We start from the raw sequence: 16699 nt of genomic DNA, 5'->3' as shown, positions 1-16699 counted from the left end.
AGCTGGGGCTTTTCCCTTAATTAAAAAGAGATTTAAAACATCCACTGCCATCTCCGTTGGGCCCGGGCTGCCGAGAAATGGTAAAACCCCCATCCATCCGCCCTGGCCTCATTCGTAATAATGCAAGGCTTTCCCCTTAATTGGAATTTTAAAAAAAAAGAAGAAAAAGATTAAGTGCATCTGGAACCCTCGGAGGCATTTGTCCATTTGTTTTTTTTGAAAGACCTGCACTAAATCCAGACACCCGGTCATCTCTGAGGAATTAGTGCCAGCCCCAGTCTCCGCCTGGCCCCAGGGCCTTTGTGCGTGCTGCTGCCGACCCGAGAGCCCTCCCTGCCATCATCTGCTGCTTGCTCCTATCACTGACCCAAGCTCTGCAACGTGTTTCTTTGCTTCCTGGCCCCCAGGAGGACAGGCTGTGTGTCAAATCCCCTGTGAGTTCTCTGTGCCCCAGGGTGTCCATCTGGAAGATGGGCCTCGTTGGAAGGACCAAATAATGAATCCCTGCGAAATGCTCACACAGACCCCGGCCTCCCGGGAGCCCTGTTGTCATAGATCACCCATGTGGGCCCCTCCCGACAATGGCTTGGATCAGAGGGGACCCTCGTTATTTTTTCCAGCCTCCTCTGAACTCTTTGGGGTCCTGGTTTGCTGCTGGGGCCTGAAGCAAGGGGCAGAGGAAGTCAGTGTGTGACGGGAGAAGCAGAGAAGCACCTGCTGAGACGGTCTTGTTCTCTGCTGTGTCCCCAGCACCTGGAACAATGCCCAGTAGGTGCACAGTAGGTGCCTGTGGACTGAGCATCTCCCCTGGGCCTGGCTCTGTGCTGCGGGCTTTATCCGTGCGCTGCAGGGGAAAGGAAGCATCCCCTCACCCTGCAGGTGAGCAGGCCGGGCTCGGGGAAGTGACAGAAGGGAAGCAGGAGGACTGAGACTCAGATTCGGTTTTTCCTCCTTCCCGAGCCCGTGGCCCTTCCAACCCAATGAGGAGGAAGGGTCTCCTTTGAGTGTTAAGTTGGAACCAGGAATATCTGTTCAGAGTCACTCCACAGACAGCTGTGTGACTGCAGGGATGAGACACGGTCCCTGACCTGCACGCGGAGGGTGGGTGGTGCTCAGAACTGGCTGCATCGGTGAATACGTGCTAAGATTAGAATATCGTGTTAATAATAACAGCTTGTGTTTCTTGAGTGCGCACTGCAAGGCGGGTTCTGTGGTTTCCTCACCTGCGAAATGCGTGTAACAGACCCCTAGGCTGGAGTGAAAGCTTCAGTGTGGCTCTTAATCTTCTCAGCGCCCCCTGGAGGTGGAGAATATGAAGTACCCCCATTTTTGCAGGTGAGGAAAGGAGGCCCAGAGGTGGAGCCCCGCCAGTGGAGGAACCCAGGTGTACGTTCTGGCCTCCCACTGCACTGTGGGTCCGGCAGGGCCACTGTGTGATGGTGCCTTGGGGAAGAGTGGATATGGTGCCAGGGACGTGGTCCCGGGCAGGGTCTGCGAGCCGGCACCAGGGTGCTGATCGAGCGCCATTTAAAAAAGAGCCAGCAGAGGGCGCCCTTAAGCCACGATGCCGGCTCTTGGCGGCCTCTGGGTGGCTCGGGGGCCAGGAATGGTGGTGCGGTGTCCCCCGTGCCTGGGGCATCCTGAACAGAGGATAGGCCTGGCTCAGGGCTTCTGAAGGATGAGAAGTGGTGGCTGATACCGGAAGGAGTGAGGTGGGGGCTCAGGCCTGGGAGCCACCTGGCCTCTGCGTGTCCTCAGACACGTCACCTTCCTTCTCCAAGCCTTGGTTTTCTCGCTGGAGAATGGCCATGACCCTAGCGTGCAATCCCAGGGATGGTGTGAGGATTAACGTGGACTCCGCCCAGAGCCTGGCACGGGGGTGCTTAAGAAGGGGTGGCTCATCTCTGTGGGAGGCGGCAGCAGTGCTCACCTCCCCCAGTGTTTGACCCCAGGCCACTTCTCCCACACTGGGCAGCCCCACGCCCCATACCTTGTATTTCATTCCTACAAGATTGGTATCAGAGCTCCATTTTTCCAGCCGTGGATACGAGGAAAGCCGTGTGTTCCCAGGTGCCCTAGCTCAGGGGGTCCCAGCCCTGCTGTCAGAGTCACCCAGGAACGTTTTAAAGTCCTGGTGGCCTGTGTAGCACGGTGAAATCTGGCCCCCTGGGGGCAGGGTCCCCCACCCCCACGCCGGGATATTTTTTAAACTTTCCAGGTGGCCGCAGTAGGCAGCCAAGATGGAAAACCACTGCCCAGGAGCGGGGCATGGGCAAGGCCGAGCCAGGTTTTCAGAGGCAGTCGGCCTGGCCTCCCATCACAGCCTCCGCGTTTCCCCTGTGGGAAAGTGGGCGCCAGGAGGCCAGAGAGCTCAGGCCCAGCTTGTTCCGTCTCCACAACTGAGACGGCGTGTGCCCCAGAGCAGGGCCTGGTTGAGGCGGGTGACAGCTGCCAGCCCGGAAGGCTTCCTGCGCAAGCCCCCCATCACATGCCCAGTCAAAATCTTCAGCGGCTCTGGGGCCCTGCTCCCTCCCTCGTGGGGCCCCGCCCCCTGGGATCCCAGCCAAGCCCTTCCCCTCCGGAAATGGGCTCTCACTGGCCCGAGGCGGGCACATAATTAACAAATAACCATTCTGGCTTTATTAGCACAAATGAGCTTCTTGTCTGGGGCAAGGCTGGCTTTTGTTTTTAATCCCTAAAGTCGGCTTTATCTCCTGAGAGCTGCTCCGTCGTGCTCAGCCGCCTCTGCTCTGAGGCTGGGGGGCCTGGGGGGTTGAGAGGGGCTGGAGTCCTGGCCCCCTCCTTTCCCGCCCGCTCCTCCCTCCTCCCTCCCCCCTTCTCTCCCTCCCTCCCTTCTCCCTCCTTCCTCTCCTCCCCCATCTCCTCCTCTCTCTCTCCTCCCTCCCCTCCCCTCCCCCTTCCTCTCCCTTCCCCCTCCCCTTCCCCCTTCCCTCCCATCTCCCCCCTTCCCCTCCCCTCCCCTCCCTCCTCCCCTCTCTCCTCTCAGCCTCCAGCATCTCTCCAGGGCCCACCAAGCGACCTGATGCTTCCTGATTAAAAATGTGGGTTTTGGGGTTTCCCTGGTGGCGCAGTGGTTGAGAGTCCGCCTGCCGATGCAGGGGACGCGGGTTCATCCGGGAAGGCCCCACATGCCGCGCATGGCCGCTGAGCCTGCGCGTCCGGAGCCTGTGCTCCGCAACGGGAGAGGCCACAACAGTGAGAGGCCGCGTACCTCAAAAAAAAAAAAAAGAATGTGGGCTTTGTCACCGAGCTCCCAGAACATGTTAAAATGCAAATGGTGGCCCTGGGAGGAGTGTGGTTTTTCTCCATTAGCCTTTTATTTTAGAACTTTGGAATATTCGCCGAGGAAGGAGCCTTGGAGACTGAGCAGGGAGACTCCCTTCGGTTACAGATAATAATAGTCAGACCTTTCTTTTGTGGCCGGTGCTCCCCGAGACGCACTTTATGGATGATTCTCGAGGAAGCTAGCAGGGACCGAACACCCTCTTGGCCCCAGCTCACTGGGCAAGTACTTCCCATTCATTCATTCCGTTCATTTCCTCACGCCCAGCACCTGTCACTTGGCAGCAGCGGCAGCCAGGTCTGGGATTTGGGTTTTGGTTTTGGCATTAACGAGCCTCGGGCTTTTGAGGTTCCTTTGTTGCCTGTTAGGACGTCAGGCATGTCCCTGATCCAAACTCCCCGACCCCTGGATGTTATAGAGCTGGCAGTGGCAAACCACAGCCCTTGCGCCAAAGCTGGCTGCTCCTCCTATTTGAGTAAATAAAGCTTTATTGGCACACAGCCCCGCCCACTCATTCACATGTCGTCTGTGGCTGTGTTTGCCCTCAGTGGCAGAGCTGAGAAGTTGCAACGGAGACTGCATAGCCCCCAGAGTAAAACATATTTACTCTCAGGCACCTTTCAGATCGTTTCCTGGCTCTGTTATAGGATCGTGGTTACAAGAAGCAGAAGCCTTTGGAGTCAGGCAGACCGGAGTTTGGGTTCAGATCCTGCCCCTGCCTGTGCACTGGGTGTTCACCGCTGTGCAAGCTCTTACCCTCTCTGGTCCTCAGTCTGTGAGTTTGCGTCTCACGGGGTAGCCATGAAGACTGAAGGAGGAAGTTTCTGGCACGTGGCCAATGATCCTTAAAGGCTGACTGGTGCAGTGATAACAGGAGGGCTTCCTCCAAGTGGCTTCTTTTTATGTGTTTTACATTCTGGGCTTCTGTGTAAGATGGCAGGAAGAAACAGCATACTAAGACTTTCAAGAAGGTCGGCAGCAGCCTTGGTGGGTACTCCTGAGGGGCTTGTAGTCTGATGCAGGGGACGTGGCCTCTTTCTACAAAACTAACCAGCCTGTTAGATTCAGGGGGCCACAGGGGCTCCCTAGCGGGGAAACAGGAATGGAGTTTCAAGGACAGGCAAGCTGTGCTGACTGTATCAGTTACCTACTGCTGCATAACAAATCACCCCCAAACTTAGTGGCTTAAATATTTATTATCTCACAGTTTCTGGGGGTTGGGAATTCAGGGATGATTTAGCTTGGAGGTTCCATCGCAGAGGGTCTCGTGAGGTTACAGTCAAGCTGTCGGCTGGGCCTGTGGTCTCGTCTGTAGGCTTGCCTGGGCTGGCGGACTCACTTCCTAAGTGGCTCCCTCCCACGGCTGTTGGCTCACCACCTGGGCTTCTCCTCAGGCTGCTTGAGCATCCTTACAACGTGGCGGCTGGCTTCCCCAGAGCGAGAGCACGAAGGAAGTGCAGTGTCTTTTATGACCTCTCCTGAAGTCACACGCCATCCCTTCCCTCTTTTTCTAGGCATTAGAATTCATCCTCAGTCCATCCCGTGCTGGAGAGGAGGGGAATTAGATTCCACCTGTTGGGGACATACTTGAGAACCACCACCCCAACCCTACAGTGGTCATTTAAGGAGCACTGTCCCAGTGGGGGTCAGGGAAGGCCACCCCACTGCTCGGTTCCTGATGTTGGCTAGGGGCTCAGATACTTGAGCTGATGCAGTCCAGTCTGGGGCTGTTTGGGGGGGAGAAAAAACGCAGTGATGGGACATAGAGACAAAGATGTGACTACCCGGTTCAGCAGTGCCTGAAGTTGTTGTTTTTTTTTTAAATTTTATTTATGTATTTATGGCTGTGTCGGGTCTTCGTTTCTGTCCGAGGGCTTTCTCTAGTTGCGGCGAGCGGGGGCCACTCTTCATCGCGGTGCACGGGCCTCTTACTATCGCAGCCTCTCCCGTTGCAGAGCACAGGCTCCAGACGCGCAGGCTCAGCGGCCACGGCTCACGGGCCCAGTTGCTCCGCAGCATGTGGGATCTTCCCAGACCAGGGCTCGAACCCGTGTCCCCTGCATCGGCAGGCGGACTCTCAACCACTGCGCCGCCAGGGAAGCCCCTGAAGTTGTTTTTTATTTAAAATTGAAAGCACCCCTACTTGCTCTGTCCCAGGCAGAATGCTAGCTTCAAGGGACACATGGCTGAGCGAGTAGAGGCTGTCCTCCAGACGCGCACAGTAAAGGAGACAGAACTAGGCGTTGCCATACAGTGAGATGAGCCCTGGAAGACCTCAGACTGAAGGAGCGGGGTCAGATACCCGGGACATCTTCCCCCACAGAAGAGCCTACTGTGCTGGCTTTTGCAGGATCAGTAGGAGGTCACCACCCTGCCAAAGCAACGAGGAGCGCTCCAGGCAGGCGCGGCGGCCTGTGCAAAGGCACGAAAGGGCTGGGGAGCCCAGGGCATTTGGGGGACTGTGGGCATTTCGGGGCGTGTGGGCAGGTGGCAGGGAATGAAGCTTCAAAACGAGTTTGGGCCAGACCGTGAAGGCTGAAGGCTGGGCTAACAGGCTGACTCTAATTTATGATCAGCATTTCCCAAAATGTACCTCATGACTCATGGTCTTGTGAGATGGTAACAGGTGTCCCTCCAAAAACAGACATCAAGGTTATTTAAGTTCGGGAAGCCCGGGTTGAAGCACAGTGAAAGCAGCTTCCTTAGTGCAGGACTTCTCAGAGCCTTTAATTCTCTAACATGCATGGGACTCTCCAAGAGGACAGAGTAGATGGGATTCGCAGACTCATTTGATCATGGAACCCCCTTCCTGAGGGAGTCTGAGGAGGCCAGTGTTGCAGGGGACACATTTTTGGAAAAATGCTGCCTGTAGCTAGTTGCCAAGAGCTGGTGAGAATTCTGAGCAGCCGCGAGGTATGATCAGGTTTGCCGTTTCTGGCTGCTGTTTGGAGGGTGGGCTGCCGAGGGGTAAGCCAGGGGGCGGAGAGGCTAGCTAGGGGCGTGAGGGGGGGCGGAGAGGCTAGCTAGGGGCATGAGAGGGGGAGAGGATGGAGACAAAAACTGGGCTGGGCTGGATTGCCTGTACTGAGTTTCCGGGAGAGAGAAGAGAAGGAATTCAACAACTTAGAAGAAATAGACAGATTCCTTGATTAATGCAACGTAGCCAAATGGACGCAAGAGGAAACAGAAAATCTGAATAGCCCCGTCTCTATTAAAGAAACCAAATTGCCCAAAGAAAATTCCAGGCCCAGACAGCTTCTCCGGTGAGTTCAATCACTCTTAAGGAAGAAACAATACTGATCTCACACAAACTCTCTCAGAAAATAATTTGTGGGAGAGCTCACTTCACACATGGCTATAATTCGGACAGGTCTGGGTTCCGGTTCAAGCCCGGTTGGTTTCATCCATTCAGAGTCGTGTTTTGAATACCTACTGCGTGTCACACACCCAGGTCACATTAGTGAACAAAGCAAAGAAAATTCACGCCCTCGCCAAGTTGCGCAGGGTCGGACGGGTCATTTCGCCGTCCTGAGGCTCAGTTTCCTCACGTGTGGCGTAGGGACACACTGTGCTGGAGAAGGGCGGCCGGCAGGAGTGGTGGGCAGTCCCCGGCCTCCACTGATGCTTGTCTCTCTGTCGTGTGTGTACGTGTGTGTTCCACGGCCTGCCCTCTCAGGCTTAAAAATGTGTGTCAGCAGCAGCCATGATGAGGCCCCCGTCCTGAGCGACAGGCACCTGGATGTACCCAACATCATCGTCACCCCGCCGACGCCCACGGGCGTGATCCTGCCGAGGGACTCCCGGAGGGCAGGTGAGGCCACCCTGCCACCATGCTGAGCCAGGGGGTCTGGGGGGCCTGGCTGGGCACGGCTCGCGGGGGCCCCCTTCCGGGCTGTGGGTCTGCCCCCACCCCCAGTTTATTAAAAATTTACACTCGGCTCTGCGTACACTCCACCGTGGGCCCCTCGCCGTGGCACCAGCCTCGGCAAGGTGTGGCACGTTAAGTAATGAGCTAGACAGCCCCCGCCGGCAGCCGGGCGAGTGATGGATGGGGCTGGGCGGGCCCACGGAGGTGACGGATGGAGGCGCCTTCCCCTGCAGCTGGGGAACTGGGCCTCCGTCCTACCGGCCGCCGCGGTTCAGCTGGACAGGACAGGCTTGGAAACTCCCCCGTGCCCAGGCTGTGGCTGCTCTCCGCGCCTTCCGTGGCAGCTCACTGCAGGGAGGAGAGAAGGGATGGGACCGTTCCCAGAGAGAGGGTGAGAGGGAGCCGCCCAAACTGCTGTGTCCCCACCCCCGGCCCCTTTCCGGACACTGTGGGAGCCAGTGGGACATTTTTCATGAACACATTTATTGCTGCTGTTGCAAATAATATGGTCAGTCCCCTACACACGAAAGGGTTCCATTCCGAGAGCACCTTCTTAAGTCCAGCAGAGCTAGCCTAGGTACCCAGCTAACACAGTTGGCTAGATAGTACCGTGCTGTAATAGGTTTATAATACCTTTCACAAATAATACATAAACAAACACAAAATAAAGACACCGTTTTTAATCTTACAGTACAGTCCCTTGAAAAGTACAGTAGTAGAGCACAACACCTGGCAGCCAGGGGCTGGCAAGGACCGTCAGCAACAGGAGACGGAGGGCCAGCTGCAGTTTCACTCGTGCCTGACGTTGACGGCACAGGTTCTGGTTTCTTGCTGGACTCGAGTCTAGCTACTCTCTTGAAAAGACGGTCCAGGGATGTCTGGGTAGGGCAGTACCAGCTACATCACCGCTGCTTTTTACACTTGCTTCCGGACATCCTGGGCTTGAAGTAAGGATACTGTACTGCTGTACTCTAGACAGTTCTGTACAGTAAAGTACACAAGCGCACAACCACTTGTAGAGGACGCACACACGTGACGATGTACACCAGACACGTGAACTAACTTACGTGATTGGACGTGCGAACGCACGTTTGCATCTTTGAAAGTTTGCAACTTGAAGGTTCGTGTGTAGGGGACTTACTGATTATGATTATTTTTCCTTGAGGTCTCACAGTAACTCTGAGTTAGGTCCCGTTTTCATCATCCCCATTCTGTAGATGGGTAAACTGACGTTCAGAGAGGTTGAGACACTCGCCGTACCGCTGGTACGTGGCAGAGTTGGGATTCAGACCCAGGCCGTGAGATCTGGAGCTTGCGCTCTGGGCTGCCAGGCTAGACCCCGTCTCGGTGGCTACCGTCATTCAGCCAATCAACGGTCGTGACGCGAGCCCTGCCTGGCTCCTGCAGAGGACACGGGCCTTCAAGGCTGATGTGGGAGTGGTGGGAGTCAGTGGGGGACTTGGGGAGGCTTTTCCAGAAGTTCTCAGTTTGGATGTCAGCTTGCCCGCCAGGGGGAATGAGCTGGAGAAGCCGTCGGGCTCGGGCCAGGCCCCGTGTGGTTACTGGAGCTGGGCCATGCAGAGTAGTGATAGCCATTGGTCACAGTCCTGTGTCACCTTTTCAAGTGCCCGGCACTGGGCTGAATGCTTTCCACAAATCTTATTTAATTCTCGCTCCAACCCTGTGGGCTGTGAGTACCGCCCTTATCTCTAGCTTATAGCTGGGGAAACTGAGGTTCAGAGAGGGACAGCAACTCACCCAAGGGCACACAGCAGGGTGGGAGAAGAGCTGGGTTTCTGCTTCAGCGTATAGTCAGAGAGCTGAGTGTGGGCAGCCGAGGCCCTGGTCCTTGGCTCTGCCACTACGCTCCCTTCTCTCTCAGTGCCTCAGTGTTCTCGTCTGTAAGATGGGATCATAACCGCCTTCCCTGCTCCTAGGGCCAGTGTGAGTGCCGGGGAGACTCATGGTTACTCCTCAGGGTCCGCGGGGTGAGAGCCCAGAGGCCCTGAGAGCCCACGGAGTCCCAGGGTGGATTAGTGCCGAGGGACCAGCACAGGGGGCCCCTCCTGTCCTGTCTGGTGGCAGAGCTCAGGCCTGACCCTCTGCTTTTCCCCATGTAGAGAGGGAGGTGTAGGAGAAAGGGCACAGGCCTTGGAGGCACAAAACCCTGAATTTGGATCCCGGCTCTGCCACGCATTAGCGTGTGATTTTGGGAACGAGGCCTCGGCTCCCCTGTCTCACAGAGAACAGCCGTGCCTCAGAGAGGCCGTGAGCATTCGTGACAAGGAAGGTCAAGGGCCTGACTTCACAGCCCGCATGCGGCCTGTGTCCTTGGTCTTCTCACCAGCGATATTTAGGGCAGCACTTCCTCCAGGGCTGTGGGCTCTGAGTGGTGATCAGATACCTGGGGCTCCCCCCACAGCAAGGGACTGGAGAGAACCCTGCCCTGCCCAGACTACCCTGCTCATTGGGGGAAGGTCACCCCTCTGTGGGTCTCAACTCCCCGTCTGGAAGCGGGGACCTCCCGCCCAGCCTCCGGCCTGAAGGCATCTCCAGACAGGCACTCAGAAGAGGCCAAGCCAAGGATGGGGCCAGGGGTACAATCCCAGGGACCTCAGCCAGAGATCTGGGGGAGCTCGGTGCTGGGTGTGGGCAGAGGATGGGTGGGAAATCCCGTGGGACCCAGGTGAGCCCCAGCATCACTGGGGTCCCCTCTCAGAAGCGGCTGACACCAGTGCCGTATGCACAGGGAGCTGGGGCGTTGGTACAAAGCAAGGTGCCCAGAGGCACTGGCCATGGAGCTGCCAGGGAAAGGGGCCTGGCTGTGGTGGTGGGGTCCATCCAGATGTTGACGCCCCCCTCTGTCTCCTAGTCTGGCTGGAGGAGTCAGGGTCGGGCCCGGAGGATGGAGAAGCAGACCCTGAGGCCTGAGGAGAAGGCACGCGTGGGTCGGGGATTTACCTGCACTGGATCCTTCCCTGGCTGCCCTTCGCTTGGCGCGTCCCGGGGTGCCTGGGACAGATGTGCTGAGGACGCTGGCTGGGAAGACAGAGGGATTCCGGCACTGGACCAGCAGAGGCGTGGCGAGAGGAGCGAGGAATCGGCCCTGCCCTCGTCCAGAACGACATTTCCCAGGCCCCGTTGAGTGGACCGGACCTCTGATGCCTACATATTCTTGCCGACCCCGAGGCACAGTGATGGCCATCTGGGTACCAGGGAGAGGCTCTCTTCGAGACAGACTCCCAGCGGCCTGGGCCATGCAGACGGGTGCCCAGGAGGTCTGCACATATAAGGACTTCTTGCAAAGGGCTGGCTTCATTTTTTACAAGTTGTCTTACAGACACTGAAACAGTCCAAAAAGTGATTTATAATTTCTTTTCTGTACTGTAAGTAAAGATCCCATGTAACGAGCAGTGGACCCTGCTTCTTGGGCGGGCAGGGAAGGTGGTGCACCCCCGGGTACACAGGTAGGCTCCAGAGAATCGCTTATCATGGAGGGGCTGGTCCGGCTGGTGATGGGTCTTTGGATGGTCTTGGCCTCTTGATTTGCAGAGTGTCCTGTGCCGCCTCATTCTGTGGCCAGCAGCTACTGGAGTGCGTTCTCGTGACAGACGCACAGAGCACAAGCCAGGCCGTGCGAGAGCATTCGCAGCTTTGGTGTGTGGGCCAAGCAAGTCACACGGCCAAACCCCACGTGGGTGAGCTGGGCGGTCCCGTGGCACAGGAAGGGATGGACATGTCTATTAAAGGGAGTGAGAGACGGGCTGGGAATAATAATCCAGTCTCCCGGCATAGACACTATTATTATCCCCATTTTACAGATGGGGCACTTGAGGAACTTAGAGGCTTAGATCCCTTGCCCAAGGCCATCAGATAGTAAGAATTTGAACCCAGAGCCCATACTCTTTTCTTTTTTCAATATAAATTTATTTATTTTTGGCTGCGTTTGGGTCTTCATGGCTGCACAAGGGCTTTCTCTAGTTGCGGCGAGTAGGGGCTACTCTTCGTTGCGGTGCACGGGCTTCTCATTGCGGTGGATTCTCTTGTTGTAGGGCACGGGCTCTAGGCGCGCGGGCTTCAGTAGTTGTGGCACACGGGCTCAGTACTTGTGGCTCGCGGGCTGTAGAGCACAGGCTCCGTAGTTGTAGAGCATGGGCTCAGTACTTGTGGCTCGCGGGCTCTAGAGCACAGGCTCCGTAGTTGTAGAGCATGGGCTCAGTAGTTGTGGCTTGCAGGCTCTAGAGCACAGGCTCAGTAGTTGTAGAGCATGGGCTCAGTAGTTGTGGCTCACGGTCTCTAGAGTGCAGGCTCCATAGTTGTGCTGCACGGGCTCAGTAGCTGTGGCTTGCAGGCTCTAGAGCACAGGCTCAGTAGTTGTGGAGCACGGGCTCATTAGTTGTGGAGCACGGGCTCTAGAGTGCAGGCTCTGTAGTTGTGGCGCGTGGGCTCAGTAGTTTTGGCTTGCGGGCTTCAGTAGCTGTGGCGCGTGGGCTCAGTAGTTGTGGCGCGCGGGCTTAGTTGCTCCGCGGCATTTGGGATCCTCCCAGCCTAGGGCTGGAACCCGCGTCCCCTGCATTGGCAGGCGGATTCTTAACCACTGCGCCACCAGGGAAGAACCTCGAATAACGCCTGGCACAGGGTCTAAAAAGCCCTCTAGAATGTTAGTGACTATGCTGACGCGTGCAAAGCTGTATTTGAGAAGGTCTACCAGGAGTAGTTTGTGGTCACGACCTTGTGGGGTTGTTGGGTTCTACGTGGACTTGACCCTTCATGAAAGGTCAGGGATGCCATGTAGCTGGGGGTGGGTGTCTCTTTGGGGCTGGTCTAGAATGACAACTTGTTTTGAACTCAAAACGTGGCTCCCTGATCCTTATTTCTCTAGTCTGTTCTTCCTGAAATACATTCTGGGGGAATGGTTACTAATGTCTGCAGTTTATATATATATATATATATATATATATATATATATATATATATTTTTTTTTTTTTTTTTTTTTTTTTTTGCGGTACGTGGGCCTCTCACTGCTGTGGCCTCTCCCGTTGCGGAGCACAGCCCCGGACGCGCAGGCTCAGCGGCCACGGCTCACGGGCTCAGCCGCTCCGCGGCATGTGGGATCTTCCCGGACCGGGGCACGAACCCGTGTCCCCTGCATCGGCAGGCGGACTCTCAACCACTGCGCCACCAGGGAAGCCCTGCAGTTTATTTTTCATGTATTTTTAATGCCAAAGCCACACATACAGATGAAAACGACCAACAAAAGTTTTGTAAGTGGCTCCCCGCAAAGTGTGTGTGGAGGAGTGGGGGGAGGGGCAGAGGTCACTGTCAGTGGCGACCTAAGAGGAATTAACAGCTCTGGTCACCCACAAAGGCCGTTACCCCTAACCCCTGTGCGTCGCGGAGAAGCTCCCAGATTCCAAGAGGCGAGGGAACGTTCGGGTCCTCGGCGTGGGATTCGTGCTACATGCCTCCGGGAAGGGAAGCTGGGAGGCGAGAAAAGTGTGAAAACAGATGGAAATGTAAGTTTTTAATGACAGCGGCAGATGGCAAAAAGACACAAGAGTGTATTCGCACCATGTCGGAGGCATTTGAGAGCCCCTGGCTCAGCCGTGATGTGCACCGTGCGACTGGCGGGATGGCTCCCTCGCCAGACCCTGGTGGCCGGGGAGCGGCAGGGAGGGACTCGCAGGCCCAGGGGTGGGGCTGGCGGCGGGGACACTGCCAGGCTGTATGGAGCCACAGGTAGCTGTGGTCACCTGGGTGGGGTCCGGAGGCGTCCCCGGACCTGGCTTTTCTGGACACTGGCAGACAGTCCATGGGCTCTGGTTTCAGACCGTCCCTCCTCTAGATCCCCATGGCTGTGCCCTAGGTGCCACAGCTCTGCTAGACGTCTGCTCCCAGCCTCCGGGTGAGTCTCCTGCTGCCAGGCCGAGTCCCACCCCCACTCCATCCCCCAGAGTTCTCTTTCTAAACTGCAAATAGGCGCATGTCACTCCCCGACCTGCATCCCTCACACAGCCTGCCACTGGGCGCGGGATCTGGTCCAGGTTCTGGTAGCAGCTTACACAGCAGCCCTGGAGAACTGGCCGCCGCCTGTCTTTCCTGCTGCACTTGTCACCACACTCAACAGAGAGAACACCTTGAGGGCTGTCGTGAGAAGAAAACACTGCCGCTGCGTGCAGGAGCCCCCGCTGTCTACACGGCTGCATCAGACACAGCTGAGGACTCACCTGTGTCGGTCCCGGCCCACCTCTCAAGGGCTCAAGGGCTCTAGGAGATGAAGGATGGAACGGGTACCCGTTGAAGTGGCTGGGCCCCCACCAATGGGAGCCGCCAAGGGCCAGAAACAGCAGGTGAGGTCAGGCCTGCGGGGTTCACGCTGTCGCCTTGCCTCGGAGACCTCAGAGGGGCAGGCGGTGTCCACGTCCCAGAAGGAGCCGTACTCTCTGGTGAGAGCCCAGGTAGGGAAGCAGCCCTGTGCTATGATCAGGGCCCTGCTCGGTAGGTACCACCGCATTGCCCCTTTCAGCTGGGGCCAGGAAGGGAGACTTTCTGGAGGAGGTGTTTTCCATTCTGCATTTCCCTTTTGCTGCTGTGACTGTAATTCTAGCCCCCTCTTTAGATGGGAGGTACCACCAGTGGCAAGTCACTGCTTCCCCTCAAGTCCCCTGGAGACCACAGGAGAGTGGCTGGCCTCCCAGCCGCGGCCGAGGCCTGAGCCCCACCCGGAGGTTCCGATTCCCTCCGTCCAGGTGTGGCCGGGGATCCAGCAGATTCTCCTGCACAGGCAGGGCCGAGAGTCCCTGGAAGGTCTCGCCCACCTCCTCGATTCTTCGCTGTAATTAATTCTTTGTTTTCCCGGACCACTGTCTCCTCGCTGTAAGAATATTGCTCCCCCGTGGCAGAGGTTCAGACCTCTGAGGTAGACTGACCTGGGACTGAACGCAGATGCTCTGTGCAGGGGGACCACGGGCCCTTCCCAATGTGCTCAACCCCACGATCATCGAGGTGCATTGGTGGCGACTGGTCCCGTGTCCAGGGCCCCGCCCCTTCAGAGGACGCCAGTCCCCCGAAAGTGCCCAGTTTCTATGTGGGGCTAGTGGCTACTGTCCTGGATCGGACAGCTACAGGACATTTCCAGCATTTCAGAAAGATCCACTGCTTTAAAATCAGAAGGCCGGGTTGCTGACTCATTTGGGGAGCAATGTTCTGTGGCCTAAATTCAAATGTGACCAAAAGGTATTGCAGTGCTGACGACGCTGAGGGGGACACTCGGTTAGGTGCCCCGGGGGAACCTAGAGGGGAGACTTTTTAATTTTATGTGTTTTTTTGGTTTTTTTTTTCCGGTACGCGGGCCTCTCACTGCTGCGGCCTCTCCCGTTGCGGAGCACAGGCTCCGGACGCACAGGCTCAGCGGCCATGGCTCACGGGCCCAGCCGCTCCACGGCATGTGGGATCTTCCCGGACCGGGGCACGAACCCGTGTCCCCTGCATCGGCAGGCGGACTCTCAACCACTGCGCCACCAGGGAAGCCCTCGTGTTGATCTTGATCACTTGGCTGAGGGCTTGTTGGTCAGGTTTCTCTGTTTTTCCCTGTTTCTATCCTGTTTTCTTTAGAAGGAAGTGGCCATGGGCGGCCCACACTTCAGGAGCCATGAGCTTTATCTACACCATCTGGAATTCTGCCCAGGAGATGTGCCCCTTCATCCCGATTTATTTTGTCCCTACCTCTTAATTCCTTACCACAGGGGTCATCTAGCTTCCTGGGGAGGCACTGTTCACAACAGGAGATGATGGTGCAAGGGCCCCGACTACCCCGTCTAAAGTAGCGCCCCAACCTCCCTCCCGCTCGACTTTTCCTCTTGTCTGTTTCCCTCTCTCTTTCCCCGACTTTCAGAGGCCAGTCCTGAGGATGGGCTCTCAGGAGTCCTCTCTGGATCCTGGGAGCGGCTCAGAGCCAGACTGGATTGGGACAAATCACTTCCCTTCCCAGTTTTGCAATGATAAGAACTTCCTGGGGAGCGTGTAAAGTGTGTGATTACTGAGTCAGGAAGCCTGGGTCTGGAGCTTAGGGAGGGGCATTTAAATCACAGTTTTCTTGAGGAATAATTCACATATTGTAAAATTCACCCTTTCAAAGTTAACAGTTCAGTCAGTAGTTTTTAGTATGTTTAGAGTTGAACAACCACCACCATTGTCTAATTCCAGAACATTTCCATCAACCTCAAAAGAAACTCCATCCCCCTCTCCCTCAACCCTGGTAACCACTGATCTAGTTCCTGTCTCTATGGATTTACCTCTTCTGCACAGTTCACGTAAATGGAATCATATATGGTTTTTGCGTCTGGCCTCTTTCATGTAGTATAACGTTTTCAAGGGTCCTCCACATGGTAGCACGAACCAGTGCTTCACTCCTGTCTGTGGCCGAAGAATATTCCGTACTAAGTATGGACCACATGTTGTGTATCCAACCCTCAGCTGATGGACATTTGGTATTTCCACCTGCTGGCTATTGTGATCTGTGCTGCTTTAATAAGCCCCCTAAGGACCTTGGTGTCTCTGCTCAAGTTTGCGATTCCGGGACGCCACCATTTTGCAGTGTGTAAAGCTGCAGCCCCCTTGTCTCGTTCTCCCAACAGCCCTGCAAGGTGAGCAGCGGCACAGTCCCCACCTTACCCATAAGGACACCAAGGTACCGGGCTCTGCTAGCTCTGCTGCCCATTCTGCTGAGGCCTCTCTGAACCTCGGCTTTCCAGCCAGCTTTTTTCCTTTGCTCTTTTACAAAAATTTTTGCGAAAATCAGCGAGGGAAGCCTCACCAAATTTGAAACGCAGATATTTGCCAGTCAGGAAAACATTCCCCCATCAGTCAAAACCCAGACAGGCTGGCACACACTCTCTGCAGATGACTGAGGGAGCTTCTATTTTAGGAGGGGCCAGGTGGCCTACAGCTTCCCCTCCCCCCCAACCCCCCTGGGTACTCCTCTTCCTACCTTGCTTGCAGATGAAGAGACTGAAGTTCAGAGTGGTCACGTGCTCTCACTCACACAGCCTCCCGAGGGATCTTTTATTTTCTTTGAAAGTATTTGTCTTCATAAATGACACAAGGAAGGAAATCTCCAGGCCTGCAATGACAGCTTCCAATGCAGATAAACAACAGACAACCTTTCCAGGCCATGCGAGTGAGCAGAACTGAAGTATGGCCTTATTTCATCTTCCCGACAACCTGACATGGGGCAGGTTTCAGGGTGGTTAGAGAGGAAAGCGTGCCGTTTTCTGGGGGGAGGCAGCTTTCCTGCTGGGATCTAGGACCCTGAAATCCTCCTGTCACATATGTTTTTTCTTAGAGCCTAATGATCATGGTGTTAAACTCAGCTCCCCCCTGCCCCCCGCCCCTTCCTGACCCCCCACCCCCACCCCACCCCAGTTTTCTTCTAGCTGCTTCACCTCCCGGGAAGTTTTCCTGGCCTATTATCACCCCATCAAAATCCCTGATTAAAATCAACACTCTGTCCTCACCCAGACCCCTG

General features: G+C 56.1%; 1 protein-coding gene across 1 annotated transcript; it reads left to right on the top strand.

The window, feature by feature from the left end:
- Positions 1-6988: 6988 nt before the first annotated feature.
- C20H16orf74 (chromosome 20 C16orf74 homolog) lies at positions 6989-10103 on the top strand. Its single transcript, XM_065899693.1, has 2 exons — positions 6989-7115; positions 10045-10103. Exons 1-2 carry the CDS (start codon positions 6989-6991, stop codon positions 10101-10103), a joined length of 186 nt encoding a protein of 61 aa, XP_065755765.1.
- Positions 10104-16699: the final 6596 nt, after the last annotated feature.

The sequence above is a fragment of the Phocoena phocoena genome, chromosome 20, assembly GCF_963924675.1.
Source record: "Phocoena phocoena chromosome 20, mPhoPho1.1, whole genome shotgun sequence".
Taxonomy (NCBI): Eukaryota; Metazoa; Chordata; class Mammalia; order Artiodactyla; family Phocoenidae; genus Phocoena; species Phocoena phocoena.
The sequence above is the reverse complement of the archived record's forward strand: the minus strand, read 5'-3'. Positions and strand labels throughout refer to the sequence as shown.

What these genes read in the sequence shown, in the direction of transcription:
- C20H16orf74 (XM_065899693.1), top strand. Translation starts at nt 6,989, where the DNA reads ATGTGTGTCAGCAGCAGCCATGATGAGGCCCCCGTCCTGAGCGACAGG. An exon ending in GAGGGACTCCCGGAGGGCAG is followed by an intron (nt 7,116 to 10,044) that starts GTGAGGCCACCC and finishes TCTGTCTCCTAG; the next exon opens with TCTGGCTGGAGGAGTCAGGG.